At 40.6% G+C, this 13231-nt stretch overlaps 2 protein-coding genes and 1 pseudogene across 2 annotated transcripts in view; 1 reads left to right on the top strand and 2 right to left on the bottom strand.

Moving 5' to 3' along the window:
- On the bottom strand, positions 56–3615 carry LOC18786907. Its single transcript, XM_020557455.1, has 13 exons — positions 3428–3615; positions 2970–3128; positions 2553–2595; positions 2266–2371; positions 2000–2051; positions 1767–1826; positions 1621–1661; positions 1432–1494; positions 1288–1344; positions 1157–1200; positions 779–857; positions 549–611; positions 56–445 (listed from the first exon to the last, which is right to left on the bottom strand). Exons 1-13 carry the CDS (start codon positions 3597–3599, stop codon positions 380–382), a joined length of 1005 nt encoding a protein of 334 aa, XP_020413044.1. The 5' UTR covers positions 3600–3615; the 3' UTR covers positions 56–379.
- Positions 4807–7754, bottom strand: LOC18786815 (annotated as a pseudogene).
- The window catches only part of LOC18786161 (probable aminotransferase ACS12), a 22778-nt gene continuing 18282 nt past the window's right edge, over positions 8736–13231 (top strand). Inside the window, exon 1 of the mRNA XM_020556960.1 lies at positions 8736–8784. Coding sequence (XP_020412549.1) covers positions 8742–8784 — 43 coding nt within the window. The 5' untranslated portion in view covers positions 8736–8741. The remainder of the gene's footprint in view (positions 8785–13231) is intronic.

Raw genomic sequence — 13231 nt, 5'->3', positions numbered from 1 at the left:
AACTTTCATAATTTCATAACAAAGTGAACCTGCAGGTACATGCTCGTAACGTTCACAACATAACAGCAGAAAATTTGAATACCCAACCTCAAATCATTGCCAAAATGATGCTTCTTTGACCACATTTGCCATCTTCAACAATTTGATGGTCTATGAGCGGTGTGTAGAAAGAAGCATTCAATTAAGTCAGATATATGATTTTGATCTATCTAAAACTTGGCTAGTCTTGTGCTTCTTCGGAAAATTTAATGAGCCAGAAACTATTCTCGATTAGGAACATTGTGAAAGGCTGATATTGTACCTCAGAGTTGTCGATGAAAGGAGCTTAATCTGTTTTCTTTTTGGCTTTACAGACGACGTTTTGGAAGAGGTTAAAACCTTAGCAGGCAAAGGCACTTTTGGACTGAGGTTTTGCGTTGTTCTGGGCTTCAGATGCAAGGGAGAGCTGGCAATCATGTCAAGATAGACCGTGAAGAGGAGTTAAACATAGATTTCTCAATTTTTACATTTATACAATTATATCCAAAGACATTTAGATCAGATCGTACCTTACTAAATAAATCTGTTGGTGGCTCCTTTAGAAACCTCTTGTCAATTGCAAACTTGAATTCCTAAGGAACAGTTAAAGCATGGTTTTAAAACTTGGTTCAAAACAAGGTTTGTCTTTTATTTTTGAATTTTGCTGATATGCGTAAAGACTTTGTCAGTACATTAACCTCGGCAATGATAAGCTTAATTCAAAGCCCGTAATGTAAATGTATACACAGATTTAGATTACCTTCTTTTTAATAGAGCAAGCTGTGCATTTGTAAGCCGTTCCACTTTTCTCTTGTGTTAAGGCATAGCCAAAGGTTGGCCTGTGCAGAAGAGTAAGAACGACATTAAGATAGCAACAATACATCTCAATTAAGACTACTCTGTAAAGTTTCTAATAATAGCTGCTTGAAGATGATAAACAATGGAATTTACAATTCATCAAGGTGGTAAAACTGATGCCTAACCGTGTGTTCGAAACTAAACTTGATAAAACTCTTGGATCAAGTGTTGAACATGGGAAAAATTTATGAGTGCAAGGTAAAACTATATACAGAGAGGATACATTCGTTTATAGGTTTTAGCTTCAAAATTGACAAGCTCTGAAAGCAAAGATAGTTACCCTTTAATCTCTGTATTTTCATTAGAATTAGGTGCATTTGTCACCTGCAATTAAAAGATTATTATGTCATGATGAGAGAGTGGAGAAAGAAAGTTCACATCCAAATAATGGAACAAGTTTTGGAGGGTTACGTTATTAAATGTCTGTTGCATTGCATAAGCTCTTGCCGATGTCCTGAGGTTAAACACCTGATAGCAATCAAACAAAGAACTGTTAAGAATATTATGAAAGCAATTTGATACCTCAAGTCACTTAGTAAAATGTTTTATGATAACCTGAAACTCTGTTGCTGGTACTGTGCTCTTTTTAGGGGTAGGCAATGGAGGAGCCTTGAGAATCTGCAGAGGCCAATATCAAAGAAATGAAAGATCACAAAAGAGTATTGATTTTTCTTTCAAATACTATTCACTTGAAGCGCAAACTTTTATTTTTTCTATTCAATAGGAGTTCAAAGGAATAGGAACTTGCTTTTGCTTGTTCTCCTGGTTTGACATTAACCTTATACCTGAAAATCGTAGTGTATAAGATGGCCCAACAGCTCATTAGGGAGACCTTCATGTATCAAACCCAAATATTTTAAGGAAATCAAGCAAGAAGTGAATGTACCTACGTCTTTGTGCTCTATGTGCCGTTTCCAAATTCGGTTCTCTAGGAATGGTTACTTTAGGTCTAGCATTTACTGTGATAACATCACCTCCAACCTGCATTGCACCACGAAAAACTATTTTTTTCTTATTTGGTATGAAAACAAAATCTCTTCGTATCTCAAGCACAAAATCTTCTGCTTTTTTGTTTTTTTAATTACGAACAGCAAACACCTCAATGCAGTATGTATGTATATTACCTTTATTGGCACCTTGTGCAACCAAAAAGGTTGATGCTTAAGTTCAGCAACCTGCTTCACAAAATTATAAGGGCCCTTCAGAAATTCATTTAGAAGATTGATCACTATTGAACTTCATATGTATCATAATTGCATGCATATACGCCTCTGGTATACAGAAGATAAAGAACCAATTTGAGGAAAAAGACTACATGTACGCTCTCCAGACCTCAACAAAGATCAAACCAAAGATGCCAAACTACCAAATAAAAAAGAGTTAGTGCACCTTGCGTAAATAGCCAGCCTCCAACTTCTGTCTTTTAGTACAACGGGTATCACTAGAAGGAGATTTCTGTGAATTATCATCAGCTTTCTCAAGCTTCTTCCCAAACCTGTGTAATCAAGAGTCGAAAATGGAAGAAATAGAGAAATAAAACACCAATCAATAAGAATAAGAGATCATCCACAAAAGAAACATCATCAAATTTGAAAAAGTACGTGTCCCCAATAAACGAAACGAAAAATGCTTCACCAACTTTATGTACAACCTGGTAAATGGCAATCTTGTCTTACCAATCTTTGGTAGGACATGATGATACAGTGTCACCTTTGAATACTGCAAAATGTGATTTATAAATAAAGAAAAGGCAAGGCAATTTTGCCAATGGAGATGACAATAGAGGGAAAAAAAATTAGCACCTCCTCGATAACCGGTTCATGTGAGGTTCTCGACGATGATTTTGCTTGGCCAACTGACTTGCTGTGGGTTTCATCAAAGTTGAAATCCTTGATAGAGGCGGTGACTTGGCTGGGGAGTTTGTTTTAGGGTTTTGAGTATCTTGAGCCATGTGATTAGAAAATTCTAATAACGTGGAAACATGAACATACAAAAGAACAGTAAGAAACAAAATCATGCCTTGTTAATCATAAGAAATGAGATCATACGGAAGAATAAAATTGATATTTAGTAAAACTAATATTAAAATGTACCTCTGTTATTCTCATCTACTGCTGCAGAGACCTCAGCTTCCATGCAATTATTTGAATCACTGTCTCTAATGCCTTCAACATCTTTGGATTCAGCAGAGACTTTTACAGGTTCCACAGGAATGTCTTTTTGCCAATTCATCAACAATTTTATAATGAAAGCTAAAAAAATTAACAAAAAATTAAGAAAGAAAAACAGAGAGTTAGTGGTAGACTTTTGTAAAACACTCAAATCAATACAAGTAAGAAATTAATCTACTTGCATCCAAAATTGTTACAAAGAAAACAATACAAAATTAATAGTAATTAAGATGCATAATTAACCAAACACGTAGATATTGAAATCAAATTGCAGAAAACGATCGTCAATTGAAACGGTCTTGATTGAAGATTATCCAAATTCATTGTTTGGGAATATGATGAAGCAAAATAACAAACAAATGTTTCTCTAAATCGCTTACGCGAAGGCGGATAACTTCCGGCGAATCGGAACCAGTCTTCGGCTTCCGTGGCCTCCAAATCGGAATCGGGCTGAGTGAAATCGTAGAACTTAGGCGCATCGAACTCGTAGTCCAAATCAATTTCATCGCCCTCGTAAGCTTCCCTCATAAAATCCTGCATTTCTGCGCCCATTTCTCTCTCTTTTTCTCTCTCTAAACCTCGTTTCAGGCAAATGAACCAATGAATTCCATGCGTAAAATTTAATTACTTTGATATTACAAAGATATAATTTTTATTCTCCTTTTGCTGATTCTCCTTTTCTCAGAAACTTAGACAGCGGACTTGTGATGTTTGGGTTGAAAAATTTCCCGGGAAATCAGAATTTAGAGAGAGAGAGAGAGAGGTGGGGTTATATATGTAATGTTTGATTATGAAATTTGAAACCCTAATTGACTGCTGTGATTTGTGAAGGAAGAAATTGAATTTCTTGACTTTTTTGTTTTGGTGCGAAAATTTCGGGCTGGTTTAAGAAAACAAACTCAGCAGCAAGAAAGGAAAGAGACGATGACAGGAGGAGGTTGAGGAACCTTTTTTTAGCGCCGAAGTTTGGGACATGCTACGGTCCAAAATTTTGAACTTGTGGGCCCAGGCCTACTACTTGGTTATCATGGGCCCCCACCTCAGCCTTCGTAAGCCAATTTCAATAATCTTTTTTAAAATGTATTTCCTTTTTTTATTTTGTTATTATTTTATAGTAACTATCCTTGTATTTCAACAGATAAATATCTTGAATTTTTCTGTACAAAAAATATATCTTGAATTTTTATAGTATTATATATTTTTTTGGTCATCCGTTAGGAAATGAGAGGGGGAGTATTATATTAGGTTGTCTTAAAATTGTCTCATACGTGAATGGAACTTGGGGGTGCACTTGAGGGGAGAATGGGAGAGTTTGGCCCACAAAGTTCCAAATTTTTTTTTAAAATTTAATAAATTCATATTTACTTTCTCATTATAAAAAAAAAAAAAAAAAAAAAAATCAAAGACAGTAACTTGAGGAGATTGGATTTTTGCCGCACTGTTAGACAGCTTGAAGTGGAATGGTTCAAAAGAGGTCTTGTCCAACAGTCCAACAGTCCAACAAACAAGAACAATGCTTGGCTTTTCTGTGATGAAAAATGGTAAGATTTTATAATATTTAACTGTTGTGGTGGCAAGTCTTATTACTTTTCCCAATTAATTGAATTGATGATGGCAGCTGCATGAAGAGCCAAACACTGTCCTTTTCTTTTCTTTGTTGATAGTTGTTCTTGCTTAAACATATCAACATTTTGATTCATTCTCATATACTTAATCATAAAGAAGAACAATTATTATTAACACTAATCATTAACAACAATTAACAATAATGAAGAAGAACAGAGAGCCTGTAGTCAACAATTTGGGATTTTGAAGAAATTCTCATATATGCCAAATTTTGTCCCAGACTTGTAGCTAAAGATAACATCTCTTATGTGCTCAACAATCCAAAAATGTTGGCCATTTGTTGGTTCCACATCCCTTTGGAATTCTTTTGGCATGTTGATAAATCTAAGAGTTGTTAGATTTCTCAGATGGTGGATGCTGGAGGGCAACTCCTTAAGTTGTGGGGAAGGCCCTATATGAAGCTCTTGAGAAGAGGCATAACCCCATTGTCTATTATCAAAGATTTTAGTCCCTCCAAGTCCCTGAGTTGTAGGACCTTGAGTTTCTGAAATCCTCCTTCAAAATGCAGCTGAGCAGCATCATATGCCTTGTATGAGATCCCAAGCTCCAACAGATTAGGTAGATTTTGAAGGGCTTTCAGTGGGGAATCTCTCAGCCTTGACCAAAAAATCCGTAGCTTGACGAGGTGCTGAAGCTGCGAAATCCAGCTTGGCAACTTCTCTAGATGCCCTTTCAAGTAGAGAAGCCGCATAAATTGGGGTGGAGTTGAAATGGATTGTAGATCAAGGACCTCATCTTCACTTATTGTACTTACTTCTAGAGATTCAAGGTGGTTCATGTTTTCCACAGAAGCACATAGAGCCCTTCCATCTTCACTTTTCAAGCTTTTTAGGCCCAACTTCCTCAGCTGCCTTAACTTTCCCAATGCTTTGATTAGGTTAATCCCTCCATGATTTGCCTCCACATGGTATAGCTTTGCAATGCACGTAAACATCCAATACCATCATGTATCTTCGCTCCCCGCTCGAAGGTCATGCTAAACTCTATGTTGTAGTCACAATAGTAGGCCAAAAGATGTCTCAACTTAACGAGCTTATTGATCTTGGCTGGTATTTCGTACACCAGAGACTGTTTTAGATCCAAGGTTTCTAAGTTTTGCAGATTACCTATGGACTCTGGAAGAAACTTCACCTTTGTATTCCTTAGGCTTAAGTACTTCAAGAGATACAAATCCCCAACGTATTTCGGAAGATGGTTTAGTGGAGCATCCGTGAAATCCAATACTTTCAAAAGTTTAAAGTTTCCACTCAATGTATTGAGAAAAGACTCAGGCCATTCTTCTTGGTTGAAAGTGAATACGGAACGAATATGTGAGTGTTCAATCCTGGGACTGCTACTGCTGTCTATCGAGAGATGTCGAGTTATTTGCTTAGAAGATGACTCATCTTCTGATAAAACATGACAGAAACTCGAATCCATGCCCTTTTTAAGAAGGACTTCGCACAAAAGATCATCAACTCGACAACTTCTAGCTTTTCCATCAATGTAAACTTTTGATACTTGAACCAGGCTTCTATGAATTAGCTCAGTCAAGTATTCCTCTCCAACCTCTTCCAATGTCTTGCCTTTCTTCAGTTTTACAAAGCCTTCAGCTATCCACAACCGAATTAATCTTATGCAACTAATAGAATAATCCTCAGGAAATATGCAAAGTATAAGACACAGAATTTGAGGTAATATGGTAGATGATGATAGCTAAGGGATAGGATTCTCATGAGGCTTGTAAGATGTGGATTGCTTTCTAACTCTGAACTCATGCTATTATGTAGTTTTTGCCATTCAGACAGACCTTTAACCTTGGTTGACAGAAGACCACCAATGGAAACAATTGCCAAAGGCAGACCTTCACATTTTTTAACAATGTTAAGAGACAACTCTTCCAACTCTGGAGGACAATTGCCCTCCATTTCAAACGGAAATGCCTTTCTACAAAATAATTCCCATGCCTTGTTTGGAGGCATAGGCTGCAAGTGATGAACATGAACTTAGCAAGACTTTTTGCAAAAATCAGCAACATCTCTAATCCTAGTAGTGATCATGATTCTTCCCCTTTTATTATCCGGTAAAGCGTGTTCTATAGCCCCCCAGAAATCTACTTTCCACACATCATCAAACACTATCCACATACCTCTTTTGCTGCAAATATTCTCTTGATTTGCTAATTAGGGACTCTTGATCCATTTTGTCAATCTTCTCAAGGGTGTTCTCCTTCCTTGACTTGCATAACTGCCTGATCATCATCCTTAGAAGATCCCCCATCTTGTATGACTGAGAAACTGTAATCCAAGCATAGCAATCAAAGTGTGCCATCACAATCTGGCTGTCATAAACTTTCTTGGCAAGAGTGGTCTTGCCAAGTCCTCCCATACCAAGCACCAAAATCACTACACGGCGTTCATGTTTTGATGCTCCTTCTACCAACCAATTGATCAGCTCATCTCTGGCAGATTCAACACCCACAACTTGTGCTTCCTCAATGAAAAGGGAAGCCACTCTAGGGTCATGCCATGGAACAGTCATTTCTCCACTGCTTTGTCCTTGTTCACTGGAATTGAAGCCATATCTTTCATGTCTAGCCTTGATTTCACTAACTAATGTTTTCATAGCCTCAATTTTGGAGGCTATCTCATCCTGTGGTTTCATTTTCTTCACCAACCAAGTAGAAACCACGATCTTGATGGTGCCGTGTGATGCAAAGCAAATATTCATCAATGGCATCTTCTATGTAATAAGCTGCTTCCCTTACTTGTTTGATCCAAGTTCTGATACTGGCATCCACCATCTCCCCTTGCACAGCTACTTTGGCATCTGCATCCTTGAGGAATGATCGGATGCTCTCGAGCTCATCTCTTATGCAACCAACATCTTTGCGTACGTCTCTCGAAAGTTTTGCTTCTGTGTTGATGAGTAGTGAAACTAGTTTCTCGATCACAAAGCATACAACTGACTCTGCCATATCTTATTGGGTAGTATCAATTGAATTTGCTCTGTAACCACACATGCACAAACTATCTGTACTCTATATAGGCTTATATGAACAGTTTATAGTGTTCTCTTTGCATATTTTTTGTTAGGTTGCAGACGACTTTCCGGCTTGCTCCAGCTATCTTTAAGTCTTAACCCAATAAAATTTCAACCTTAACTTTTGGCTTTGTTGAAATAATAGCATAATGTTCAATTTGACAATGAACATGCTTACTGAAAGTGGTGTGATAAGGCTGCGTTTTGGCTCATCCATTCCCTTGACTAATTAATTCATGAGACTAGTTATTAACACGAGTAAGACCAGCCAACCATTTTCACCAACTAGGATAAGACTTAGCCTTAAGAAAACCAACATGTTGCCTCTGGTTTTCCATGAACACCTACCCAACTCTCCTTTCAAAACTAACAAACTACCCCCATTTTTATGTGGCAGGCTGCCATGAACCCCTGCCAATTGAAAACTTATTCCACCCCCTTCAATAATTAATCACATAGTAACCATGTAGGACATTGTATATATGAATTTAGTTTAATGAAATTAAATGTTCTGTAGTAACACAAAATTACATCTCTACTATAAAAATTAGGGGTGTGCATCGATTCCAATCCAACCTATTTTGAAGGATCTGATTCAATTCAATTAGAATTCATAACCTAATTCGATCCAATTAAGTATGTAAGTGCAATTCAATCTAGTTCAATAATAACTAGACCGAATCGGTTCAATCCAACACAAAACATGAACTAAATAAAAATACACCAGAAAGAAGCTAAAATTAGCTATCAACCTAATCTAAAATTCAATCGGTTATATTGAATTTTGCACATGCCTAAAAAAATGATATGTGTAATTCTTTTCTATCATTAATTGACGAGGGTATTCTAGTAAAACTCACACACCGGCCAGGTGCCAATGCAATGAAAAACAAACCAAAGTTTCTGGAAGCAAAACACACTTCTTCCCCCGCAGCCTACTCCAAGTAACCAAACCACACCAACCAACGGCCAACGTCATAGCCCATGACCCAACCCCGAGAACCCAACGCCGACCCGACCCAAAAGAAGCCCGCTGGAGCCACCGCAATGAGACTGATAGTGCCACTCCAAGGCGTCGTCCAAGGCAGAGGTGGCCTTATCGCAAGTAGGGTCGTCTTTATGTGTGTATATATATATATATATACAGTCCCCTTCTATTGAGGGATCCCTCAAATAATTTTATTTGAGGGACGCCCTTTAGGGTACCCTATAATTTTTTTCCCAATGATCCAAACCATTTATTTTTTAGGTCTTCATTTATAGATCATCCTTACAAAAAATTACACAAATCGGAAACCGTTTCGACATCCAATTGTATCTTACAAAATCAATGAACACGGTGCTTCAAGAAAATGCTAAAATTTCAATAACTTAATTGAGTGGTCAAATGATATCGGATTCAAGTGATTTTTTGTAGAGATGATCTTTGAATGAGTATCTACAAAATAGACGGTTTGGATTAGTGAAATACATTCCAGAGTGGGGCCTACAAGGGGTGTCCCTCAAATAAGCTTATTTTATATACAATCCGGCCGGCTATACCTATTTTGACACGTGGGAAACGCAAGGTCTACGTATAAAAAATAGTATAGCCGCCCGGCTATACTATTTTGACACGTGGGAAACGCAATGTCTACGTATAAAAAATAGTATAGCCGACCGGCTATACTATTTTGACACGTGGGAAACGCAAGGAGGGTCTATATAGTATAGCCGCGCGGCTATACTATTTTGACACGTGGGAACGCAAGGAGGATATATATATATTTAAAATAGTATAGCCGCGCGGCTAGACTATTTTGACATGTGACGCCTAATTACAAGGAGGGTCATTTTATATATATAGATAGCCGTTCGGCTATACTTGATGTTTTTAAAATAAAAAAATTTATATAGCCGTCCGGCGGTACCTGGTTGTTTCTTTTAAAAAAATAGTATAGCGGATCGGCTATACCCATCTTCTTCAGAAACCAAACAAATTTGTGAAGAAAACGAATGAATCCACGGTCTTGAATGATGACGGGTGATGCGAAGCAAATATTCATCAATTACATCTTCTGTAATAAGCTGCTTCCCTTACTTGTTTGACCCAAGTTCTGATACTGTTATTCACCATCTCCCCTTGAGGAATGATCGGATGCTCTCGAGCTCATCCTTGATGAAGCCAACTTCAGTCCAGTGCATACATCTTGTTTGTGCAAATAATCTCACGGGAGAATATTCGCCAAAGATTCCTTCGTCTTCTCTGCTTCTCTCTTTCTCCCTGCAAAACAGATCGGAGTAAAAGGACCACACCCGGGGGGTGTTGGCCAAAGGCCCTCCGATGCCTAAGTTAGGTAGGGTATTTCAAGGAAAACCGGGTGGCCGGAGCCGTGTGTGGTGGCCGGAGCCTTGTGTGAGAGAGAGAAAGAGAGGAAGTGGCTAGGGTTCTTGAGAAATAATTTCTGCAGAGTTTTAGTAGGAATTTAGACGTACCTCTACCATTGTGTGTGGCTATGCTTTTATAGTAGGCTCGGAGGCTAGGGTTTCAGAGGAATAATTCCGTAGATGGAAGGGAATTATTCCTCCCCTTTTTGGAATTGATTTGATTAATTAGGGATTTCATTAATTAGGGTAAATCAAATCCCTAATTGTGGTAGGTATCAAATCAAATCCTGACTTAAATAGATAACTCCTCATTTAATTGAAAATTGGGGTAGGAATAGAATTAATTCTCGACCCGATTAGGTAATATTCTATTTAATTGGGTAATCCCCAATTAAATTGAATAATTCCCAATTAGGTCAAATAATCCCCAAATGGAAGGAATTATTTGACCTAGGGTTTTGATTTAATTAGGTTCCCACAAATGCCCCCCAGCTTCTGCGTGGCGTGTGGCGGCATGTAGGAGATGTAAATTATCCGTTGGGATGTCCAGCTGTAACTGGGCTTCCTTCCTGGACTTGGGCTCCTGAGTTGAGGAGGCTTTTTACTCGGGCTGTCCAGCTGTAACTGGGCTGGAGGTGCGCGATCTGCTGCTGGAGCAGGTGGCAGTTTAGGTCATCTTTTTTGTGGATGATCCAAATTGCTTCAATTCCTTCTTATTTTTGTGCCACGAACTAGGATCAGTATGAGTCAAGGCGATCATGTGCGGAGCACGAACGTGCTGAAAGTCAGCGGCAGATAGGAAGAGGAGGTTGGCGACGATCCGCTCGTTCCTCTCACCTACTGCGATGGTAAGTTGCATCCCTCTGATCTGCTACTGTTGCCATGGAATTCTTTGCTGTGTCTGACTAACTTTTGTCTCTTGCTTGCAGATGATGCCATCCGAAAGAAGCTCGTTCTCGACCCGGATATGACGAAGGTTCGACAAGCTTTGAGCATCCCCGCCAAGTTTCGTGAATGGCGCTGGCTGCTGAGCGAACATCGGAAGGAAGTCGGTGGCCTGCCCCCTGCTGAAGATATTGAAAGGTGGAAGTCGCGCTACTCGGAGCTAAGTGTCTTGCCAGTTATGCGGGAGGAGTCATCGACTGAGTCCCCCGATGGTGGGAAAGCGTGCAATAGCGCTGCTCGAGATGAAGCTGCAGTTTCACGATCAGTGGATACGTCTCCACAGCGAAGGCAGCCGAGATCTTCTCTTGCCACGAACAAGTCTTCTACAAGGGAGGTCTTGCCTGCTCAGAAGGCCCATATGGGAGTTGCTCCTGCCTCGTCTGCATGGATCAAACGCTTCGTCAGCGCGAACAGCAAGAAGGCCAACGACATGCAGGAGGTTCGGGAAGTTCTGCTCAAGTCTTTGCCCGTACAGCCTAAGACCCGTGATCTGCCATGCAAGGAAGCCGCTGGGAAGCAAGGATTGGGTCGTCCGTGCCGATCTGGGAACCAAGCTGAGATGACTGTACCTCGGTCTAGCAACCACGACTCATCTGCAGGGCCACGAACAGTCAAGCGCAGGGCTGACTCAATGTTGCAAGTTGCAGCCAAAAGAGCTAAAGAGTCGTCTGCTCGAGCGAAGAGTCCTCCAATTGCACGAACTGCCGGTCCGGGAACTGGTGATAGCTCTGCTGGGGGCGAGCCAGTGTCTGATCTGCTGAAAACAGGCTTTCTGTCAAGTCCATCTGCTTGCGCTAAGCTAGTTGATCACGTGTATCGAGCTGGTGACCTTTGTGCTTTCTCGAGCCTTCCCTTGGATAAGCAAGAAGAAGCTGCCATGTATCACCTTCAAAAGGGAATGGTTTTTGCTGTTGGGGCCATGCGGAACTCGCGTAATGTTGCCCCCTCTTCTGCCTTGCTCGACGAACTGGTGAAGAAGAATTCCGACCTGACTGACAAGCTCTCGAACGAGCGGATTCGCCATGATGCGAGGATTTCCGAGATGAAGGAGAGTATGTCCGTGCTCAAGAGTTCAGTTGGCCAAAAGGATGGTGAACTCAAGTCTCTTGTGGCTACCCTGCTCGAACGTAAGGAAGCCTTCTTCTGCCTCGAACGTAAGCATGCTGCTTTGGCCCAGGATCATGACAAACTGCTGGTCAAGTTTGATACCCATGTGGAAGCCACGGAGGCATCTAAGCACGAGATGGCTGCTAATGCGTACAAGCTGGGGTACCTGGATTGCCAGAATGGTGCTTCTCCTTGATGCCCCCTCGAAGATGATGACGGTGAGCAGTCTGGTCTTGACCTGCCCCCCGCTCAGAGTGGGCAGGTGGATGTTATGGATGCAGAAACAGTTGAAGAGCAGATAGCAGATGAAGCTGCAATTGAGGAAGACAAACGCCAAGGTGGGTCAGCTGATGAGGCTAAAGCGGATGCGAAGGAGCGAGCAGCCGAGGCGGTTGAGCAAGTTGTGCCGGTTGGGCAGAATGAGGCTGTTGCCAGTGCAGTTGAGGATGTGACCGGCTAAGGGTCACCTGCTGAACTTTGTTATTTTCTTTCAATAAGTGGTCTTTGTTTGACCATCTTACTTCTTGTTGAACTTGGCTGATTGACCGCTTTGTTATGGAATTTTCAGTTGTCTTTCGAACTTCAATTCTCATTGTATCTTGTAAGTGTGTGTCCGGAGACATAGTACTTGGAAGACATAGCGCTTGAAAAAGAACTCCATTGAGTTTGTGCTCCGGGGAGCAGCTTGTCTGCAATGGAGGTAAGGCTCGTCGCCTGTATGCGTATGTCGGGGACATAGCGCTTGAAAAGGACTCCATTGAGTTTGTGCTCCAGGAAGCAGCTTGTCTGCAATGGAGCTAAGGCTTGTCGCCTGTGTGCGTATGTCAGGGACATAGCGCTTGAAAAAGACTCCATTGAGTTTGTGCTCCGGGGAGCAGCTTGTCTGCAATGGAGTTAAGGCTTGTCGCCTGTGTGCGTATGTCAGGGACATAGCGCTTGAAAAGGAACTCCATTGAGTTTGTGCTCCGGAGAGCAGCTTGTCTGCAATAGAGCTAGCTTGTCGCCTGTGTGCGTATGTCAGGACATAGCGCTTGAAAAGACTCCATTGAGTTTGGTGCTCCGGAGAGCAGCTTGTCTGCAATGGAGCTAAGGCTTGTCGCCTGTGTGCGTATGTCAGG

Source organism: Prunus persica, chromosome G2 (genome assembly GCF_000346465.2).
Source record: "Prunus persica cultivar Lovell chromosome G2, Prunus_persica_NCBIv2, whole genome shotgun sequence".
NCBI classification, from domain to species: Eukaryota; Viridiplantae; Streptophyta; class Magnoliopsida; order Rosales; family Rosaceae; genus Prunus; species Prunus persica.
The sequence above is the reverse complement of the archived record's forward strand: the minus strand, read 5'-3'. Positions and strand labels throughout refer to the sequence as shown.